Raw genomic sequence first — 23603 nt, 5'->3', positions numbered from 1 at the left:
TTGCAGAGTTACACAGCCCTCCCTCACTTAAATTCAATTCACTTGCATGTCTTGGCATCACCTCCCTGATGTCATGGTCCTCTTCCAGAATGAAGAACAAACAGCAAGCAACCTAGTGTCATTTCTACCTCCTCTATGAGCACATCTGGGACTGTGAGGTTAAAGCATGGTGCTACTACAATCCTTAATCAGGAAGAGTTTGTTTCCATGATTTTTGTAAATCTTTCCCATTTTTCCTCCTTTAGAAGTCCTTCCATTTTCACCACTGAATGTCCTCGGATTGACTTTGCTTAGTTGGATTTCTTGCCAAGCTTCATTTAAACTGGTTTCACCCTCCACTATTCTTTTTTGCTTTATGAGACAATAGTGCTCATAACCTTCAATCATCCTTTTTTAAAAACGGGTTTCTATTTTAACCCTATGTTTCTTTTGGCAGCCATTTCTCTCCTCTCAGCAAGCCAGTCAGTTGTTTACTTCTGGGCTCTTTCTGGGCTCTTTTTGTCTCCTTGTAGTAGCAATTAATTCATATTGGTTAAACTTCTGGATGCAACTACTATAAGCCCTTGTAGCAAAAACATATTTAAGGAAAACAAGGAGTTCAGCAACACCAAACAACACATCAGCTGACTGAGAGTATGTGCACTATTTCATACCCATATTCTCCCATCACTGCAAAGAGAAAATGGGTCATTTTCTAAGTTCTTCTTCTCTGACAAGTCTGGTTACTAAATGAATTGATCACTTGATTGAATGCAAGGTACGGGGAATGAGATAAGTAGAAAATTTCTTTTAAAATGAAGCCTTAAGAAGTCCATCCAACTGGGGATGAAGGAAAACTGGAAAGAGTTGGCATCTCAGCTGTTCTCCTTACTATGTATGAGATGTTCAGTAAGTCACTGCCCTTCTTAAGTCACTTCTTTTCTTAAGGCTTCAATTTCCCCATCTGTAAAATTAGGCGATTAGATTTGGATTAGATGAGTTCTGTATTCCCCTCCAGTTTCAAAGGCAAGATTTTAGGAAGGAAAGGTCTCCAAATGCTCTTAGAAGAACTCAGTGAGAGGAGTCCGGAGTCAATAAGGGGAGGATTCAGTGGGCGTGCCCATAGCATCTTCGGAAAGGTGTGAGGCGGTCGATGGAGCGGTCTACAAAGACCTCTGTACTGGCTGAGGCAGGATGGAAGGTGTCAGTTCACCGTCGCGTTCCTGAGGATGGCAGGGAGAGTCTCCTGGACATGCAGCTGCACCTTACCAGTGGCGGTGTCAGTGAAGCCTGCAGTGGAAGCCGCAAGCACATCGGCCACCTCCTAGACTGAACACAACCCCCAGAACTTGGGTGGGGCGAGTCAGGAGGGCGGAGGCGGGGCAGGTGCTGGAAAAAGGGGGAGGGGTCTGCGGGGGCGGGGGAACGGAATTCCTTCGCACATGCGCACAGAATCCAAGCGAAGCGCCTTAAGGAGTGGCACTTTTTAAAAGTGCAACCCTAAGGCCACCCAGCACCCTCTCCTACCTTAGTTTAGTTACTTGTTGGGTCCTATCCGGTCCTTGTGTGCGCCCGGCTTTTCTCACTGAGAACCTAAACCCAGCTCAGGCTAGTCTCCACCATGCCGGTCAAAGGAGGTACCAAGTGCATTAAATATCTGCTGTTTGGATTTAACTTCATCTTTTGGGTGAGTGAGCAGAGGCAAATGCCTTGCACCCCTCTCCTCTGCAGCCTATCCCCTACTCCCCACCCCGCTCTTCACCTGCTCCCTCATCCTGCGTGGAGCAGAGAGAGCTGGCAGCCGGGGCTGCTTGGTGCGGGTCGGATGCCAGGGAAGATGGCAGGGACGGGATGGGGAAGACTGGTAGGACTCAGGAAAGAGTGTCTGTCCTTGTCGCCAGCTGGCATCTCCTCCGGGTGGCGTGCGACTGCACGGGTCGGGACAAGCCATTGCAGGACCAGAAGGGAGTGGGAGGAGGAGTTTCTTTCCACCGTGGACTAAGGGTGGGAGGTGGAGGCAAGGGTCACCGAAGATTCCTTTGGGCACTGGCCAGGGAATGGGACGGACGGGATGTTTGCGGTCCGGATGGATCCCTTATTGGATGTGGGTATAGGGATCTGGGATCCAGGGCACCTTTCCCGACCTCTTGCTCCCCTGGAGGGAGGACCGGCCGGGGCTTGTTTTTCCACCACCCTGGAGTCTCCTCCCCGGCCCCACCTAGTCCCCACCCTGTCCCGAGTCTACTAGCACTGGAGAAGGTTTTGGGGCTTTTCTAGGTGGTGCAGAGTAGGTCTAGAAGGCAGGATTTAAGGGTGGAGTTGATGTTTTGAGGTGGCGCAACCTGAAAGAAAGTTCTTGGTAAAGGGGTGAGGCTGCTGAGAATTTTTTTTTTTTTCATTTTTTGCCCCTCTCGGAGGACTAGGAAGGAGGTGGGGACACTACCCTCCTTTGTCCTGCCTGATTTAAAAGCGTTCCTAGTGCTTGACCCCCTTTACCAGGCCTTCCTAGGAGTCTTCGTGAAGAACCTTTGTCCCTCCCGGCCCTACGCCTCACCTTTGCCGGGGACTCTAGTATCCGTGAGAAAGTCAGAGTTTCCGTCCAACCCTACCTGAAAGTCTAGCCGGTCTCGCTTTTTCTTTTCCTTTTTTTTTTTTTCTTAAAGGTTGATAAGTATCTTAATTGGGAAATGCTGGGGGCTGGGGGAGGAGGAACTGTGAGATCCCTATCTGTCCTGGTTTCCCACTTGAGCATCGGGCTTCTCTTGGCCAGGAGCATGCGTTGCTATGAGGGATCAGGTGCCCTCGTGTCTACAGAGAGAAATGCCTCACCTCTTTCCCCAGGCCTAGGTGGCACCAAGGATCTGCAACCCCGTTTACCCGGACCTTGAACTAACTACCACCTCCCTGAGCCCAACCTAGGGCACACCCCATTCCTGTTGCCCCACCTTTTCAGGGTAGAAAAATTGAGTTTGGAGAAAAGAGTAACTGACCCCCATTCTGTTCTCCCTACCCCTATTTAAGGTGGGTCAGAAACAAGGACTAAGACTAGGTGTCCCAATTCTCTGCACAATGCTATTTCAGAAAGAGACTTGGGAAAAATTCAATTCCTTTTTAGATAAAAATGTGGCTGCAGACTACTGTCCTGGCTGAGGGGGATGGGGATGGGTGGGTGAATGGGAGTGGTGAAAGGTACTGCACCTCTACCTATTCACTGGAATTAGGCATTTGAGACAATTTGGGGAAAATCTCTCTTTCCTACCTTCTTGATACTCAGAATCCTTTTTCATCTAGAGGATCATAGACTGGAAAGAACCTTAGAGATCATCTAATCCTGCCCCTTCATTTTAGAAATAGGAATCTGAGACCCAAAAAGGTGAACATTTTTTCCCCAAGGTCACACAGTAAGTGTGACCAGCTCAAGCCCTCTGATTCCAAAGTCATTCTTTCCAATTGGGGGAATTCCTGCCCTTCTCTCTAGCCCAAAGCTAGGGGAAGACCTGGATGGAGGGACTTATTGCAGGGTCTCTGATACTTCTTGGGGAGTCTTCCCAAGCTAGTTACAGGGCACTAAGCTGCTGCAGAGAAAGCTACCTACCCATCAGGACCTGTAGCTTTGCCCCTCCTTCCTTCTCACTCTTCTGGGGGAAGCCTGGTGAACCCTTTTTGCTGATCAGCTCTTTCCTCCTATATCCTGTCACCTGTCATCCTGCTTATCTCCCTCCTTTTTAATACTTAAGAGGAGAGTGGCTTCTGTTATGGAATAGCATGAAGAAAGTGTCTTGGAAGAGTCAGTCTGTCCCCACCCTACTCAGCCCTCAGAGGAAAGCAAATTTATGACTTAACGTTTTCCTAAATGTTAATGCTTCCTCCACACCACACCCCAGCCATCTGTAAATCGTGAACTGGCATCTAGACACCTTGTGCCTCTTTCTTCTCAGTGAAGGGCCACTGCTGGAGCATGTTCAGATCCTAATGGGTCTCCTTCCCAGCAGCTCTAAGCCCCTTGTACTGCTGGTTCTTCTTGCTGTTATTTTCTTCTTCCTAGGAAGGTACTTTCACAGATCCTGGTCTGTGTGCCCCTACTCAGTTTCTAGAAGGTGAGAGAGAGTACTAAGACATTAACCTTTTAAAGATCATTTAACTAAACTCCATTTTATAATAAGTGAAGAAACCAAGACTTGGCAATAAGTTATGTGACCAGGGATGTGGAGAAATTTCTAATCCAGGCTCTGCCACTAATGAGTAGTCATGTCTTCAGACTCAGTTCAACTATCTTCTTACTCAATAGGCAGGAAAGGTAAGGGGGGTGGGAGGAGGAGGAGTAACTTGTGTCAATCCTCCAAATACTGAAATAGTACTGGGGCACTTGTATTGATGTAAACACACACACATACATATACACACACACATATTTATATATATATACACACGTATATATGTATGTGTGTGGTGTTTTACAGCTACCAGGTATCTTTACATCCAATATATTATTTGATCCCCACAACAACCCAAGGTGGCGATAAGTAGTATCCCTCATTCACTGATGAAGAAAATGACTTGTCCAAGATTATGGGCTAATTAGTGGCAGAACCAGGTTTTTCTGACTCAGCATTTTCTATTCCATCATAACATTATAGCCCCATTTTCTGGGAGGTGCTGCTCTGAGGGAGCTTCGAAAACCAGCAAATAGCCATATTTCTAAGCCACTTGGTAGAGGTAGAGGGGAGAGCTAATTGTTGGGAAAGGAAAGGGACCAGGAACCATATAGGATTCTTGATATCATGCCCTCAATTGGCTGCCCATCTGTGTATCAAGAATTTCAGCATACAGGTATTTTGGAGCAGATGTTGGAATAAAGAGTCTGTTGGGGATTTGGGGACAAAACTAGATGAACTAAAAAAAACTACAGGTCCCTTATCCATTCTTTTTTTTTATTATTTGCACCCAATCTGTATCTTCACTTACATTGGAGAATCCCAGTTCAGAAACTCTTTCCCATTTTGTCATTAGCCACTTGCTCTGCAATTTCATCTTGCCTGGCACCCTGAGGGATTAAGTGACTTTCCCAGGTTCATACAGCTGGTAGGGGTTGGAAGCAGGACTTGGACCAGGTCTTTTCAAGCTCCGAGGCTAGCTCTATCTTCCAGACTCCCTTTTATTTCCGACTTTCATCTTAAAACAGTGCATCAGATGCATCCTATATTGCTGAGTGAACTAGAAAGTGCCTCAAAAACTACTTTTTTGATTTTTGTCTGTGTATTCCCACAATGCCTTGAAATGTGATTGTTTTGAATTGGTCATTTTGGGGCCAAGGGATACCCAACTAAAACATATTCTTGCCCTTGGCTTTCTGACATCTAATTTGGGCTGGTGTTCAGGGGCGGTGTAGCTTCTTAGGAAGCCAACAACCACACCAACAATCTGCTCTCTTAGTGCCTGAATTGTTCAGACCGCCCCAGTTTGATGATAGTTTTTCCTTTTCCTTTAGACTCTCCCCTCCTACCCACCCTTTCCAGAATAAGTGTTGGCCCACTAGATGCGGGACAAAGTATGAGCTATGGTGTGGCATTCTTCTATGGAATATATACCATCTTCACCCATATGTGCTATTCGACCCTCTTTGGGAATATTTGATAGGAATATAGAAGGAATTCCTAGTTCCCTGGTAGTTACAGTTGAAAAGAATCAATCTCTCCTACCTACCCTGTTCTTCTCCACCTCACCCAAGTGTCTTACCTATGATACTACTCTGAATGAGACCTCTAGAGAAGGGAGGATAGAGAAAATGGCAAAGCAAACACCATTACCAGGAAGCCCTATGTAATAGGTAGAAGGAACTCAGTTCCATGCACAGACCAAGGGCTTAATATAAGTTTCTTGCCCGGTATCAGAGTTCTCATAACTGGCACCAGATGTGGGACCACATACACGTCATTAATCTCTGGGCCTCAGTTTTCTCCTTTCCAAAATGAGGGGCTTGGACTAAGTGACCTCTAAGGTGCCTTAGAGAGGCACAGAAATTTCTGTGAAATTTCCCCACCTCACTCTCCTCCTGTGGCAGGGCTGATCCAATCCCTCTGCCAACTTGAAGTTGAAACCTGAAGGTAGAAAGTAAGCACAAATTGTGTGGTAAATAAGCCTAACAGCTTATTGGGAAGCTGAGAAGATTATGAAGATTATGCCAGTTTTCACAGGTCTTGGTTTCACTTTTATATGGTATGGTAGAAAAAGCAGTGTATTTAGGGTTCAAAGAACCCCTTGCAGAGCTGTTGGGCACTAGCTACATCACTTCAATACTCTGGGCTTTAGTTTAGTTCCTTGTAAGATAAGGAGGTTGAACAACATATTCTCTTTAAGGCCCCCTTCCAGCTCTAAATCCAATGGGCTCTTTGTGGTCCCTTCAGTGTGACCTCTACAATGTAATTCTTAACTGTGGACTCAGTAATGAGCCTTACTGCTGCTTCAAACTTGTCTCTGCCGGGCTGCTGACTGGCAATGGGGTGGGGGCGGAGGGCAGCTGTCTGTTGGTCCTGAGCTTAGACCTGTTCTGTTTGGATATGCCTTTTCCTCACCCACACACAGAAGCCTCTTATGCTTTTAAAACTAAACTTCATTTTTTTTTTAAAGGGGGGGTAGGAGGCGGAGCAAGCAGACACTGTGATGGGCTGGGAACAGTTCCTTGTGGAGTTGAGAAAGTTTGAACCATAAACACAGATCTTTCCATAAAGGTCCATGCAACCTTTGTTCTGTCTCCCTTCTCCTTCCTCTCCCTGCTTCCTCAGTGCCAGGCTACCCTATACCTTCACTGTCTCGGTAATTACTGAATCATGTAGCCACATTTCATGCGTTAGAACTTGTGAGGCTGTGAGGCAGAGCCCCGCCTTTTTAAAAAGAACAACTTTCCAGCGACCGCATGTATAGCAGGGATTCTGGGAAGATAAAAAAGGAACTTGACGGCCCTTCACCAAATTCCCTGATTTATCTCAGGTTCCAAGAAGCTCTAATTCTTGATGTGGGCATTTGGGCCAAGAAAACCATCTCTGAAGAGGGAGCATTGTACTGAAATGGCTTCCCGCCTCTGGCATCTATACAAAATGGGCGGATGAGGCTGTTATCGCCAAAGCTCTGGCTGGTTAGGGAAGGGAGAGGGTAGGGCGCCTGAAACCAGGAAAAAAAGGACATTTCTTCTCTATCCTCCTCCCCATCCCTATATTCAGGAACAACTCTTTCGGGAGGCAGGTGTAGCGCAAGCACCCCAAGCGTCCTCAGGGTTTGCTGCCAACACAGGTTCTTAGATCTGCTTTGTTAAAGGAAAGCAACTCAAAATGGGTTAACAAGCTTACTTTAATCAGTCAAACATATATCTTTTACCTCGTACAGGGGAAAAAGGTCAGCACCGCGAACTTCAGAGTATACAGACAGAATTATCAAGACAGAAACAGATCAAGTAGACAGCTTTCCAAACTGTCCAACCATTACATCCATACCAAATCAACATCTGGGTTTTTCAAAGGGGGGGGGGGCCCTCTGGACAGCGGCTTCCCAGAATCCAGATCAAATCACATAACACTTCTCAAAGTGAGCCCCCAAAACAAAGCTACACATCAGGGCTTATATAGCCTTCTCCTGGCTCAGAGAATGTAACAACCTTCTGGACCCACTGGCCAATCAAGAAGTATCTACTGAAAAACAAACCTCCCACCCCAGGCTCCTGGTGCACTTTAGCCTAGGGACAGGGAAGATCTTTAAAATTTACATTCCCATTACAGCTGGTTGCAAGGGAATTTTCCATTCTTTAAAAAAAGAAAAAAAACTGAGTTCCATTTGACTTCATTTCAGTTCTTTTGTAAATGGGTGTGGCCACTTTCAGTGATACCTGGATCTATGTGGTGCCATTCTTCAGAATAACTCAAAGCCTGACAAATCATCGCATGGTTTCGTCTGGCACTCAAGTGAAAAGTAACTGGAAAAATCTAGTATATTAGAGTCTTAAAATCTAGACCTAAAAAAAAAATGTTAGAGATCACCTCATCCAAACCCCTTTTTACAGATGAAGAAATTAGGACTCAATGGGGCTATATTCCTGACTTAGCCAAGGACACAGTTAATAGTTTAGCAAAGACTTGAACCCAACTAATCTGTATCTCAATCCAGCATCTTTTCACTATACAAATTCTCTCTCTGATCACCCCAAGTGGTACAACAGATTTTGCTAGCAGCAAGTTGTCAAGCTCTGGTGAGTTGGGAGAAAGGGGCAGGGAAGGGAGGAGAGGGATCAAGTTAGAATTTTTACCCCCCCTCCGTATTCATCTTTTGCATTCTGAGCTCCCCTTTCTCATGTCCCCTCTTTACTCCAGTTAGTACTAGTATACACTTTGTTTGAATCCAGCATTGACAGCTCTGTCTTCTGTGCTTTTGGCTGGCAGTAGGAACAGGCACTGCAGGGAACAGTGTGACCTTAAATCCATAACAACCTTCCAGGTGCACAGCACAAAGTGTATGTTCATGCATTGGTCTTGACATCCACATACAGTCACCACTGTCAGCGATATAATTTTTGAAAATAGAAGATAGACTCTTTTTCTGCTAGGGTCAAGCACAAAGATTCCTTCTCCCACTAAGGTTTACTTCTTATGTAAAGGGGGGGGAGGGTCTAAAATTCGAATATGGCATCTTTTCAGATCTGGAGGTTTGTAATATTTGAGATTTGACAACAGACAGCTTATATACTTCATTCCTTCAGAAGACTCACTTTTCCATCTAGTGACAACCTGTAACTATGGAAGTATAGAAGGTCTATCTCTGTCCCAGAAGGGATACCTTGATAATAAGTATATTTAGTAGGTTTGTTATGTTCATTCTATAGACTCATTGACATATGGATTGCAGTTCTGAACTCAGTCCTCTCCTACCATTCTACTGATTATTAGTCAAAGAATAAACATTTATTAAGTACCTACTACGTGCCAATCAGAGCAGCTGGAAGTGCCAGGCACTGTGCTAAGTTCGGGAAATTCAAAAAGAGGCAAAAAGAAACAACAACCACCCACTCTCTGCTCCTAAAGAGCTTACACTCTCATGAGCTCACTCTCTTCATTCAAGAAGTTTATACAAAGCAAGCTATATATATAGGCAATACTGAGAAGAAGGAAGCACTGGAATTTAGAGAGAGGTTAAGGAAGGCTTTCTGCAGATGGTAAGACTTAAAGGAAGCCAGGGAGGTCTGTAGTTGCAGCAGAGCATGGAAAGCCTCCCAGGCCTGGGACAACAAGAGCCAAGAGATGCAGTATCTTGGTGGTGGCTCATCCCACAGTTAGTTGAAGAGCATGAGTCAGGGAGTAAAGTACAAGACTAGAAATTTAGGAGGGGTCTAGGTTATAAAGGACATCCTCCACCAAATGACAAACCGAGCATTTTGTATTTGATCCTAGAGGCAAGTAAGAAGCCACTGGAAGTTTATTGAGTAGGGGAGGGTGACATGATGGGACCTGTGATTTAAGGAAAATCACTATAGTGGCTGAATAGATTGGAGTGGGGAGAGACAGACCCACCCACAGGCTGTTGCAGTAGTCCAGGTTCGAGGTGATAAGGGTGTGCACCAGAGGGGTGGCAGTGTCAGAGAAGAGAAAGGGACTGAGCAGTTACAAAGGTGAAACCAGCAGGTGTTGGCAACAGCTTGGATATGGGAGGGTTGAAATATAGTGAGGCATCCAGGATGACTCCTGGGTTGTGAGCCTAAGGGACAAAAAAGATGATGTTGCCCTCTATAGTAATGGGGAAGGTTGAAGGTGGGAAGGGATATACATATCTAGGTAGATATACACGTACACACACATGTGCATTCACACGCATATTGCTATATTTCTGTGGATAGATAATGAGTTCTCTTTTGGACATACTGAGCTTAAGATATCTACTGGATATCTGATTTAAGATGTCTGTAAGGCAGATGGAGATAGGAGATTGGAGCTCAGCAGAGAGATTGGGGTAGAAAAAATAGATCTGAGAATCATCAACATTTTGTTCAGTCATTTCAGTTGGTATCTGACTGTGACCCCTTTGGTGGGGTTTTCTTGGTAAAGTTACTAGAGTGGTTTGTCATTTCCTTATCCAGCTTATTTTACAGATGAGGAAGCTGAGGCAAGCAGAGTTCAGTTAGTGACTTGCCCAAGGTCACATACCTAGTGTCTGAGGTCAGATTTGAACTCAGGAAAATGATTCTTCTTGACTCCAGATTCAGCACTTCTCTCCACTGTACTACCACCTAGCTACTGATCATCAGCATAAAAATAGTTTAAATCCATGGGAGCTGATGAGATCACCAAATGAAGGTAGTATAGATGGGGAAAAGAAGAGGGCCCTGAACAGAACCATGAGGGTCACCTACACTTATTATCCCCCTTTATCTCAAGAAGCGTCTTCCTCAGAGTGGTTCCCCACCCCACTCTGTCTTGTGTCCTACAACTTTCCCATGGTACCATAGAGGTCTAACCCTCAGCAATTTTCTCCTTTTTCCCACTCCTTTCCTTGAGTTTGCATAAGAAGAAGAGGGTGTAAATTACACCCACCATTCTGGAAATTTATTCAAGATAGTAGCAGGAAAAGGAAGGAAAGGAAATCAACCAACTGCTCATACTCTTTGACCAAACAATATGGCTACTAGCTGTAATACCCCAAAGAGGTAAAAGACAGAAATAAAATATGCCAAAATTTCCATCGCACTCTCTCTGGTAGCTAAAGACAAGAAACAAGAGGTGATCATCAATTGAAGAATAGCTAGATAAATTATGTTTTATTAATGTAATGAATCACTATTGAACCATAAGAAGTGAAGGTTCAGAGATACATGGGAAGATTTTCATGAACTGTTGCAGAACAAAGAAGTCAGAACCAGGAGAATATAATTACAGCGAGTAACACTAAAAATTGGTAATGACCAGTCTTGGTCCAGGAAAACAAATGATGAAGCATGCCTCACTTCTCTCCATAGAAAGGTGTGGAATTCCTTCCTGGAGATGGTGGGTGTGGAATGTTGCTTGTGATGTCAAATGTGGTCCCTATATTGTTTTTGCTTGAAATTTCCTTTTAAAAGAGAGGGTTTAGTGAAAGGGAAGAGAAAATCAGGAAACTATGTTGTATTTCAAAAACAAGATTTCAATAATACATTTTTTTAAATAAAGTGGATGGAAAAAGAACTCCATGTATTCTTATGTTCAGAGGGAGCCTAGGCAAGCTTCCCCACCCATCCTGGCTCTGACATTTGACCTAATCAGAGCCCCAAGAACAGCTTTGAACCCTTTTTCCTCTTTCTTTTCTAAATTTAATGACTGATGACTTACATTTATAGTTCAGACTAGTGTAACTTTATTAGCTTCTTGCCAAGCTTCACCTCACAGTTTTGGTTTTCCCTAATTTGACACTATTTCAGAACAAAGAGAAGGTTACCCATGAAGGCCATACCCTTTTTTACTTCTCCCCAAAGTAGGGAATATAGAAAGCCCTACCTGGCCTTTCCTTCAAGGAAGAGTGATTTCTGAGAAAAAGGAAAATATTCAAATCCAAAAGAACCTTCCACTTAACATGAAGGCTAAAAAATAGAAAGGCAGATCAATGGAACAAAGTAGACATACAATTTACAGCAGTAAATTAATGTAATAACCTTGTATTCAACAAGTGTAAAGACTTCAGACTTTGGGATAATAATTCATTATTTGGTAAAAATTGTTGAGAAAACTGGAAAACAGTATGCCAGAAATTGGACATTTATCAAGATATGGTCAAAATGGACACATGACCCAGATATAAAGAGAGATATTGCAAGAAAATTAGAAGAATATGGAACATATTTCAATGATGGATAGGCAATTTATAAATAACAGATAAAGAACAAAGTTAGGTAAAAAATGGATAATTTCAATTACATTAAACTTAAAAGGATTTCTACAAATAAACAAATGTAGCCAAGACCAGAAGGAAAACAAAAAATTGGGAGGGGTACTTATTGACACTTCTCAAATAAAGATCTCATATCTCACATATATAAAGAGCTTTGCCAACTCTATAAGACTATAAGTCATTCCCCAATTGCAGAATAAACATAGAATTTCAAGAGTTGGAAGGGACTTGAAGGTCACCCAGTCCTAGTAGAACCTGAATAAGAATCCCCAGCTACTATCTCTTCAACAACTGGTGATCCAACCTTTTCTTTTGAAGGCCTCTTGTGTGGGGTAAATTCTTAAAGCAACCACTTTTTTAAATTCCTCTAATTGTTAGAGTCTTCCCTTACTTTGAAACCCAAATCTTCCTCTTTGGAGCTGTTACTTATTGCTTATAAGGGATACCCTGGAGCCAACCAGAACAAGCCTAATTCCTTTTCCATGTGACAGCTATTTAAATATTTAGAGACTGCTGTCCTGTTCTCCTCTCTCTTTTGTCTTCTCCAGTTTAGTCATCCATAATTCTTTCTCCTGACCTCCTTATGAGGCTTGGTCTTGAGGATTCTTCCCTGGTCGTCCTCCTGGACACTCTATCATTGTTCTTGCCGAAACATGATGCCTAGAATTGACCTCAGTTCTTCAGATGTGGTTTGTTTTGGGAGAGAGTGCAGAAGGACTATCCTTTCCTAGTCCTGGATTATGTACTTCTCTTAATTCAGCCTAGTATCACATTAGTTTTTTTGACTGCTGTTAACAGCATTTGTCACTTGTATTTGCAATCTAGTGTGTCCCCTCAGATATTTTTAATACAAATTGTTGGCTAGTTACATCCACTTCTGTCCTGTACTTGTGAAATTCATTGCTTTTGAAACCGTGTGTAAGATTTATCTTGTTAGATTTGGCCCATTGTGCCCATAGGTCAAGAGCTTTTTGGATCCTTACTCTAAAATACATCACGCTATCCTTCCTTACTTGGTATCATCCTCAAGTATTAATAGTCATGCTTTATGTCCCATTAACCAAGCCACTCATTTTTTTTATTAACTCCTACTATAGCACAGAGCCAAGGACTGCTATCTAGGACATTCAGTTAGAGACCCAGTGATTTGGGGAGGAAAGGTCAAGACTAATGGCAGGCATAGACACATTAGGGAGAGTGGTTAAGTTTGTTTTTGTCTTGTATGTGTTTGTTTCCCATTCACCAAAGGTCTTCAAGAAAAGGCTAGCTGTCTGTTTGTGACTTATTTTATGTCAGGAGGGAGACTTCCTTTGGGGGATATGAGTTATAAAATATAGCCAGTGAGGCCCTTCCAACTTAGGGAAAAAAAATGTTACTCTATAAAGAGGAAGCCTAATGCATAGATTTCAGGGTTCCAGAACGGAAGAGGTTTGGGGACAAATTATTTGGAATAATTGACATTTTTAAAGTATCTCCCTAGACCATTGCCAGCTTATAGGTTTTGATTGCCCATTAAAGGGGCCACCTTTTCCTGCTATCTACAGATCCTTGGCTAGCTCATGACTTCCATCCACAAGGTCCCTGCTCAGACTTCATTAATTTAGTTTTGGTATTGGATAAGGATGATAATAAGTGCTAGCATTTATATAGCCCTTTAAGGTTTGCAAAGTGTTATGCCAATGTTTGGAGCAGCTAGCTAGGTGGGGCAGGGAATAGAGTGCTGAGTCTGGAGTCAGGAAGACTCATCTTTCTGAGTTCAAATCCCATCTCAGACACTTCCTAGCCATGTGACCCTAGACCCCAAATGTTCACACGGCTATTTGAGACAAAAAGCCCCTATCAAAATTTTTCCAGCACTTAGTGAAAATCTACATGATGTACGTGTGTACAGAGGACCCCCCTCACATATCTGTATAGCAGAGAAGACAGGGACTGAGAGCAGACACAACCCTAGAACCAGAGGCAGCAATAGCAGCAGGCCAAGATGGGGCTGAGGGGCAGAGGGCCTAGAGAGGCCTTCACCAAAAGCCCCTACCTCCACATGGCTTCCTATTAAGCAAAAGCAGAGAGAAGCTTGGGCCTGTCAAGAAGCCATTTTATTACCAGGATATAGCTATTGGAAAAGGCAGGGCAGCATTATGCACATTCTGAGAGTGGGGCCAGTGGTTGATAAACTGCCCTCTGTCCACAGGCACAATGGCCTATTGATAGATGCACAGTGGTGGCCCTTGCCAAATTTCCAACTGCAGCCAAGCTAAGATGACTCCCCTAACACGCACTTTTTTTTTTTTAACAGACTGAAAGACAGATGTGCCAAATTACTCCAAAGAACCTGCTCCAGAGAGCAGGGCTTATGGGCCGAGGAAGATGCTTATGGCTGGCATAGGCCCTTCACATTGTAGGCTCTGCTCTGGAGAACAGCCATGCAGACGCAGGCATACCCCTTGTGTTGGCACTAACCAGTTTCTCAAACACCACTTTAGGCAAAATGGTGTTACTAGGGAGCACTTAGTTTGGGATAATGGAAACAGTAGCAACAGAACAGTTTTAGAGATGGTTCCCAATTGGGAGGGATTAGTTCTACTCTGTTGGGAGCATTATATGGAGTCTACCTGTACTTCTATTTCTTTTTATTAATTTATTTACTTATTTACTTTTAGTTTACAACATTCAGTTCCATAATCCCTTAAGTTCCAAATTTTCTCCCCTTCCTTCTCCCCCATCCCCCTCCATGGCGACATGCAATCAAATATAGGATCTACAAATGCCTTCACATTAAACATTAGTCAAGTTGTAAAGAAGAATTATAACCAATGGAGTGAACAACGAGAAAGAAGGAACGAAACAAAAGATAAGAGAGCAAGTCATTTGCTTCAATCTGCAGACTCTGTACTTCTTTCTCTGGATGTGGATAGCCTTTCCATCATGAGTCCCTTGGAATTGTCTTCTAACCTTGCATTGCTGAGAGGAGCCCAGTGTATCAAAGTCAGTCGTCACAGATACGAGGTGTCTGTAATTGTATACAAAGTTCTCCTGGCTCTGCCCTCCTCACTCAGCATCAGTTTATATAAGTCTCTCCAAGATATTATGAAGTCCGTCTGCTCCTCATTTCTTATAGCACAATAGTATTCCATTACATTCATATACCACACCTTGTTCAGCCATTCCCCAATTGATGGGCATCCCCTGGATTTCCAATTCTCAGCCACCACAAAAAGAGCTGCTATAAATATTTTTGTACATACGGATCCTCCTCCCACTTCTATGATCTCTGGGATACAGCCTTAGACTGTACTTCTATTCTACCCACTTGCACCACTGCTGTGTTTTGCTTTTACATCACATTTTCTGACTTACACCTTGAACTCTCCCTTTTAACAGAGAAAAAAGTCAAATACAATAACAATAACAACTAGCATTTATATAGTGCTTTAGTAGCAAAGTCCTTTACAGATAAATTGTGCTGTCCTTACAACATCCCTGGGAATTTGGATACTGTTTTTATCCTCATTTTGCAATGAGGAAACCAAGACAGAGAATTTAAGTGACTTGCCCAGGATCACACATGCTAATTAGCTATTAATATGGGGATTGAATTTGAACTGAGATCTTCCTGGCTGCAGATCTAGTGAGTGCCCTGTCCCTGTACCAGACTACATTTCCCATCATGTGTAACATTCCATACCCATAGTCTCCTACCTTTCTATGAAAATGAGAGGTGTGTTTTTTTATCTGTTTTCCTAGACCAAGATTGTTCATATATTTAACCAGAGTTTGGCTGCCCCATTCAGTGCTGTGGTTGGAATGTAAAAGGTACCTTCAAATCAGTGAAAAGTCTTAGGGCTTTTTTCCCCCCTTCCACTCCTAGTCAGTGGTTTTTGTGGTTTCTGTGTGACCTTCAGTGACCAGAAATTTCTCCGTTTGAGTCAAGATTGCAGGTTGCAAAGACGGAAGGATTTTTTAAAAAATAGGAATTGGAAAGGATATGTATATAGTAAAGAATAAGAGAGAGAGGATCATTAAGGAGGTAAAAAAGTAGAAGGAGCAGAGACCTATGGATTCTGGGAAAATAACCCATGTGACAAAGGGCCAAGAGGAGGAAGGGAGTGGGGGGAATGGGGTACCGTAGTGGTTGGCTTTGACCTGGCTAAAATAATCATTCTATTTCCCTTGCCTGACTCAATGCTCCCAGTGACCCAGCCTCCCCATGAGTCATGCTTGAGGAAATAGAGAGATATCTTTGTGAAATGCAGAAGAGCTCAGTTTGCTTGTGGTGCTAATTCACTCATAACTTGTTCATCCGAGTGCCTGGCTCTGTAATAGGAGCAGCATCACTGACCACATAGTAGAGGAAGTGTCTGCAAAACACTGATGTGCAGATAGCACAGGAACTTGTTGGCTGGGGTGGCATGACTTTGAATCTTCAAGCTCGTCAAGACCCAAGCACAGCAGAAAAGCCAATGTGTCTGGTTGGGAGGTCTTGTGTTTTTCAATTCCTTGATCAGATGATTTAGTTTACTCTTAAACAATGTATAGTACACACCATGTGGAATTATATGTGGGATTTCTGTGTAGAAGATAATGTGCCAGGGGCTAATTGACAGTGAAGGGGGGATTGCAGTCAGACTAATGGAAGAAAGGAGTTGACCTGTATGCAAGTACACATAGTAGAGAATTATAATTAAAGAGAGACAGAAGAGAGGAAGAGCCGAGTATTGTTATAAAAAGTATTAAGAAGAGAATGGACATTAGACAGGACTTCACCAAGGTGCTGACTTGTGAATTGTGATTGAAATGAAGGAAGGAATTTCGGCGGAGATGGGGTTGGGGGAAGTAGGCATTCTGTTCCAAGTGCTGTATTTTGTTTGTCCTGAGCAAAATCAAAGCTATCAGAGGATGGTATGTGAACAGACTAACTTGTTTATTAGCAAGACTTAAAACAGTGGGTGAAAGCACTGAACACAATCTAAATCTGTTTTCTAAAAAGCAGACCATGCTAAAAAGCTATTTAGTCCCTAGGATGATAGTTCTGGTCTTGAAGTTATCTCTAGCCCTAGAAAGACCTCTCAAATCTACTGTTTTTCATTCTTGCAGCTGCCTGATATTTTCCCACACACACTGAAGGACTGATGGGATACTACTGATGCTGCCCTTAGGCCCCAACTGGTGGGGGAAGGGAGGGAGGTTGAGTCCTGAATAGATGTGTTAGAATAACATATGCTGAATCTGCATTGCTTATGTAGTAAGTCTCCCTTGGCTTGTGTTCATTCTCTGAATAGAATCATATGATCAGCAGCCTAGGGAGACCTCAATAATATCTCTCCATTTTACCTCTTTTACTGTTTAGTAAACAGTGGTTTTGGAATTTGTCCCCTCATCTGCCTCCACACAGGCATGAACTGACGTTTAGGTAACATTTGAACAACCATATTCTTCTGTTGAATTATTCTGCCTCTGCCCCTCAGGCCTTTGAAGCATCTCAGCTCTGTGACCTTGGACAAGTCATTTAACTTCTCAGGGCTCTCTAGGCACCTCCAAGATGGTGCTCACCTGAATGAGTCTAGGGAATTTTCACATCCACTGTACCAACCAGTGAAATAACAGATCAAGTGCCCACACCTCCTTATTCTCTTGGTGTTCTATGGAACATCACAGTTTCCAAAGAATTCAAATTGGGGCTACTTACAGGGCAACATCAAGGGGCGTGGTGGGCGTGTGCAACTCTTCACAAGGAATTACACAAGAGAAACAGTATAAAGTGCATCCTCAGGGAGACAGATCACTGGAAAAGAAGGTGGACTGGTTATGTGGGGAAACCCCAGGCTAAGTACTGGTTAAGCTGTGTGCTCCATTGGAGTGCACATGATGGCCAAGGACCTGGAAGAAGCAGGCTCCTGGCTGAAGTGGGGAGGTCCATGTGGGAATTCTCACACAAAAGTGAGAAGGCAGGCATGGGTGAGCTATGTGGGATCTGAGCCATTCCAGGAAGTGCCCGTATCAGTGAGGTTATGGATACCATTGAAGCATTTGCTTGGAAGGAACAATAATCTTAATTACATCCAACTTTGCTACTTACTTGACTGTGTGGCCTTGGACAAGTTATTTGATTTCTCAGGGATTCAGGTTCCTCCTCTGTAGAAGGATAGATTCCATTGGAGGTTATCAAAAGCCCTTTCCAACCAGAATGACTTCTACCTGAGGATTGTTCTGGGGTATTGGAGCAAAGAATTAGAAAAAGGGTTTTGTCACTCATCAGAAATTGAGACCAAGGCTAGCTAGCATTTACTTAGCTAAGGTTTGCAATGTGCTTTATATAAGTTACATCATTTGACCCTCTCTACAGGCCTGGGAGGTAGGTGCTATTATCCCCATTTTACAGATGAGGAAATGGAAGCTGAGAGAAGTTAAGTGACTTGCTTAGGGTCAAAGAGCTAATAAATAATCATGCCTCCTGTATGAGCCAGGATTCAAACTCGTCTTGTTGATTCCTAAGTTCACCATTTTCTTCTTGAACCCTCTGGTTTTTTTTTTTTTTCTCTTGCCCCACTCCTCAGACCTTTTGCCCATGATGATTTGACTTCTCTTACCTGGCACCTTAGCAGTCCCCATCAAGGTTCTGGGAAAGGGTGAAGAATTAAACATTCCTTGGTATTCCCAGACTCTTGGATGGAACAGAGTTCACAAGCCAGAAAGACAGACAAGAGAAAGTCAGGGAGCTCAAAAGCTGAAAACCACCATCTTCCTTGACCTGCCCCTACCAAATTTGGATCACCTCTTCTACTGCATCAGCCCCACTTCCCTACTTTTGTTGCTGTTCAGTCATGTCCAACTCTTCATGACCCTGTTTGGAGTTTTCTTTTTTTTTTTCCTTTTTGGAGGGGGTAAGGCAGGGCAATTGGTGTTAAGTGACTAGCCCAAGGTCACACAGCTAGTATTTTGTGTTGAGTGTCTGAGGCCAAATTTGAACTCAGGTCCTCCTGACTCCAGGGCCGGTGCTCTAGTCACTGTGCCACCTAGCCACCCCCATTTGTAGTTTTCTTGGTAAAGATACTGGAGTGATTTGCCATTTCCTTCTCCAGTTCATTTTATAGATGAGGAAACTGAGGTAAACAGGGTTAAGTGACTTGTCCAGGGTCATATGGCTGGGAAGTATCTGAGGCCAGATTTGAACTCGGGAAGATGGGTCTTCTTGACTCCAGGCCCTGGTGATCTATCCACTGCAGCTCCCAGGTACCTTACACTTCTCTCCTAGAGCTTTGAAAATAACCAGTCCTAGAGCCTGAGTTCATAAGGTCTAGAAGTGTCCAAAGTGTTGCACAATAAGACTTCTGTCCACATTTTCTAGCCCCGGCTTTTTTTTTTTCTTTTTGGAGGGCAATTAGGGTTAAGTGACTTGCCCAAAGTCACATGGCTAGTAAATGTGTCAAGTGTCTGAGATCACATTTGAACTCAGATCCTCCTGACTCCAGGGCCAGTGCTCTATTCACCGCACCACCTAGCCCCACCCTCTAGCCCCTGCTTGTGGAACTCCAGTGAGGAAGAGCTACCTCTCTAACCCTAACCCCCCAACTGCCTCTGACCCTAATCCTAACCCTAAATGCCTAACCAAAGCATTTCTGGTTAACTTGTGTTGTTAGAAAGATTTTCCCTACGTGAAGCTTAAATCTGCCTCTCTACAGTTTTAACCACTGGAGGACAAGTCCAACCTGTCTTCCTCATAATAGCCTTTCAAGTACTTGAAGATCACTGTCATGTTTACCTTTAGTTTTCTCACAGCCAATTATAATTAGCATGAGATTAGTGGGGATTTTTTGAGGTTTGGTTTTGTTTTTGTTTGAACTAGGCCCATTTTCATTGATAAGAGAGAATTTTCCCAGTAGGGAGACTCCCTCTACCAATGCAGGTCAGAAACTGTTCTTTGACTTGATCTTAGAAAGTTGCATAGGGCCTCTAAGAAGTTAAATGACTTGCCTAAGGGGCAGCTAGGTGGCACAGTGAATAGAGCACTGGCCCTGGAGTCAGGAGGACCTGAGTTCAAATCCAGCCTCAGACACTTAACATGTACTAGCCGTGTGACCTTGGGCAAGTTGCTTAATCCCAATTGCCCTCCAAAAAGCAAAAAAAAAATAAATTACTTGCCCAGAGTTATGTCAGAGATGGGATTTGAACCTTGGTCTTTCTAAATCTGAGACTGGCTCTCCATTAGTCCATGCTACCTTTCTATTATTAGTCACTCCCTCTCTTCCACTAAAATCCTCCTCTAATGGCCTCATCTTTCCATCTCACATGAAGAAAGTAGGAGCCAAAACAAACCAGAACCGAAACCAAAAAGTAACTGAGAACTCTAGTTGGTCAGCTATCATTTGAAAGATGAGGTCAGAAGCCAGATTGTAGAGGGTTTATAACAGAGGGGAGGGGAAAGTCTCTGATTTACTCAAAATGTTTAGTAAGAAGGAGAAAAGAGATTAGCACGGATTAGGAAGAGATTAGCAGAGATAGATCGAGAAAGAGGTTCTTAATGGATGGGGGAGACAAAATATTTGTAGGCAACCGGGAAGTAGCTAGTAGATGGGAAATTTGGAGATTAAAGAGAGAGTGAGGAAAAGACAGGAGGAGATGGAATTGAGAGTGCACCTACAGGACTTGGATTTAGCAAGGAAAAAGACCACTTCTTAACCCACGACAGGAGTGAAAGATGAGATAGAGAGGAAAGATGAGTGAGTGATAGGAGATGATGAGATAGAGAGGAAAGAGGAGTGAGTGATAGGAGATAAGAGTGATAGGAAGAGAGAAGAGAAAACTCTGACAATGGCCTTACGTTTTTTCGTTTTGTTTTGTTTGGGTTTGTTGGGGTTGTTTTGGGGGTATTTTTTACCTTTTTGGAGGGGGGAAAGCAGGGCAGTTGGGGTTAAGTGACTTGCCCAGGGTCACACAGCTAGTTTTTTGTGTTAAGTGACTGAGGTTGGATTTGAACTCAGGTCCTCCTGACTCCAGGACCAGTGCTCTATTCACTGCAGCTAGCTGCCCCCTTAAGTTTTTTCAATGAAGTATAAAATAAGGGGGCAGCTAGGTGGTACAGTGAATGGATAGAACACTGCCTCTTGGAGTTCAGAAGACCCGAGTTCAGATCTGGACTCAACCCTGTGACACTGAGCAAGTCACTTAATCCAGTTTGCCTCAGTTTCCTCATATGTAAAAGCTGGAGAAGGAAAATGGCAAGCCATTCCAGTATCCTTGCCAAGAAAACTCCAAGGGGGATCAGATCGGACATGACTGAGACAGGAGCAATAGAATGAGGTCTTCAGCTTAAGAGAGTAGAGGGAGAAAGTGCTGTGGAAGACTTAAGGGGAGACAAGATTTGGGACAGCTGTTGTGAACAGTGAAGTAAAATTAATTAGAAAAGAGTAAAAAAAAAAATTTCCCTTTGTGCTGAGGACCCAACTGGTATTAGGTAACTAATTTATAAGGGACCCATTCCACATATTTTAGTGATTTTTCTTCAACAGCACAAACATTTAAGACTGAAGAGGGTGGATGGCGGAAATAATCCAGGATTGGGGTTGTCAGGGTATGACACATATACATATGTGTATATATTTATGTGTGTATAGATACATATATGTGTGTGTGTAGATATATATATGTGTATATATATATATTTGTGTCCAATGATAGCCATGGGGGAGGGGGCTGGGCAAGGGAGGCCAACAAAAGAAATTTACATGATAATTTTTTTATATGTTTAAAAGGAATAGCAAGTTGCAACAGTTTTGTGTTTGGTCATCTTTTATCCTACTCTATTATGGAAATGCTTATTTTATTTCATAAGTTAAAAATAAAATTTAAAAAGAATTGAGAGGGTTATAGTGAAGATAAAAAACAGGATTAAGAATCATAAAGCAGAGGCAAAAATGGAATTGCTGAAGACTGTGATCAGATAATGGGATTTTGGAGCTGATGAGCATGTAAGGTAAGGTAACTGTGGGTGGAAACACGATGGTACCACTACTTCTGGGGAGAGCTGACAAGTAGGTTTGGGGAAGTGAGTGGATTGAGGAAGTGGCATGTTGGTTTATTTGAGGATCATCAAAATGTTTGTTGAATATCCCTAGTGTAAGGGCAGGATCTGTGGTAAAGAGGGACTGTGAGCCAGGCACTGGCCCATTGAGGCTCATTCCTCCCTGAGGAAGGAAGAAAACTGACCTGAGGTCAGTAGATAACTGCCACCAGAATCTGAATTACTTGGATAGTGTGAACCTCAGAGGAGGCAAAATTGCTGACTGGTGGTCAGATAGAGGAAAACCCTGGAAGTGGCGATGGAGAACAAGGAGTATTCTGGGACTAGAGTGGAAAGAAGGGGCAGGGAGAAGAGAGAGAGTACAGCTAGTGCTGAAAAGAGTGCCTAGGGAAGTTGGCCCTGGCTAGAGAAAGCCCTGAGGGAAAGGGACCCAAGAAAGCTTGGAGGTAGATGACAGGGCTGAATTCCAAGGTGGAAGCTAGGAAGAAGGTGGCTGAGTTGGCTTCCTCTAAGGTCCAGCTACCTGGTCTGACCCTGGGGGATGACTTAGGGTAACTCTGGCAGTAGAGGTAAGAAGATCCTTGTTGATAAACTGTTGCCTCTGGTAGTTATGCTCTGGTTCATATTTGCCACTGGAAGAAGTATTCATATCCGTGATCCTCCGAAGATAATAATATGTAATAATAACAATCTCTAATATGTATCAGTGAATTCTCCCCCTTCAGACTTTCTCCAAGAATCTTTGTATGGCTCTCTCTTTTGCCCTTAGCATGTTCTCCTTTGTGCTGTGTTTATTTGGGTCCTTTCCAAATTCTCTTCTCTCCCTCTATTAGTTTTCAGCAGCCCCTAGGGTTGTTGGTTGCTTATTTATTTTCCTTTTTCTATCCCCAGATGAACTATGCCTTGAACAGAAATCAAGACATTTGTGTTTTCCTTGGGTGTAGGGTCTCCCTCTGCTTAAAAATGTCCAGTAAAAGAGCTGCCTGTGGTTCAGAAAGTTGAAGTGATTTGTCTGTGGTCACAGGGTTGGTGTCAGCATCTAGTCCAGCAACTTCTATGGTCCCAAATGCCCTGAACATAGTGGATACTTCATAAATATTTCTTGAATTATGTAGGAATTTCAAAGTGCTTTACAAGCATTTTCTTAATTGAGTCTAACTACCTGTAAAGATAGAGGGAACAAGGAATGGCATCCTTCATTTTACTGAGGACAATTGAGAACCAAGCGGGAGCTTGATACTTGTTTAAGGGCCAATGTATTAATATAAGTGGATGGAATGCTTCCATACAAGTCAAGAGGCCATGAGTTTGAAACCTGCTTCAGATACATCATTATCATGATTTTGAACAGCTCTTTTTACATGTCTCTACCTCAGTTTCCCCACTTGTAAAATGGGGGTGAATGATACCTACTCTAGAGTTGTGAGATTCTAGTAAGTTAACTGCTGTAAAAGTGCCTTGGCAAATGTTAAAAGGCTATGCTTCTTTTTTAGAGGGTCACATGGCTAGTAGGAATTTACCTGTATTGTTGCTGGGTCTGATTAAGTTAGATCCTTCCTGCCTTGAGGGATCTGGGGTGACCAAGAAGTTTGTCCTGTTGTCCCCTTCTTTCACCTTCTTTCCTTCCTTCCCATCCATCCCCAGTCTTGGAGGCTGGTGCCCTGAATTTCCCATGATTCTTAACTGCCTTCTGTAAAGGAAGAGGAAAATC

General features: G+C 43.3%; 1 protein-coding gene across 1 annotated transcript in view; it reads left to right on the top strand.

Annotated features, from left to right (window-relative positions):
• The first annotated feature begins 1410 nt into the window (after window positions 1-1410).
• Window positions 1411-23603, top strand: part of CD9 (CD9 molecule) — a 56700-nt gene continuing 34507 nt past the window's right edge. Inside the window, exon 1 of the mRNA XM_069106077.1 lies at window positions 1411-1666. Within this exon, the coding sequence (XP_068962178.1) occupies window positions 1601-1666 (66 nt within the window). The 5' untranslated portion in view covers window positions 1411-1600. The remainder of the gene's footprint in view (window positions 1667-23603) is intronic.

This window comes from Petaurus breviceps, unplaced genomic scaffold (assembly GCF_028583685.1).
Source record: "Petaurus breviceps papuanus isolate PSGF00001 unplaced genomic scaffold, PetGlider_PUasm1.0 78, whole genome shotgun sequence".
In the NCBI taxonomy this organism is placed as follows: domain Eukaryota; kingdom Metazoa; phylum Chordata; class Mammalia; order Diprotodontia; family Petauridae; genus Petaurus; species Petaurus breviceps.
This window is presented reverse-complemented; position numbering and strand designations above follow the sequence as displayed.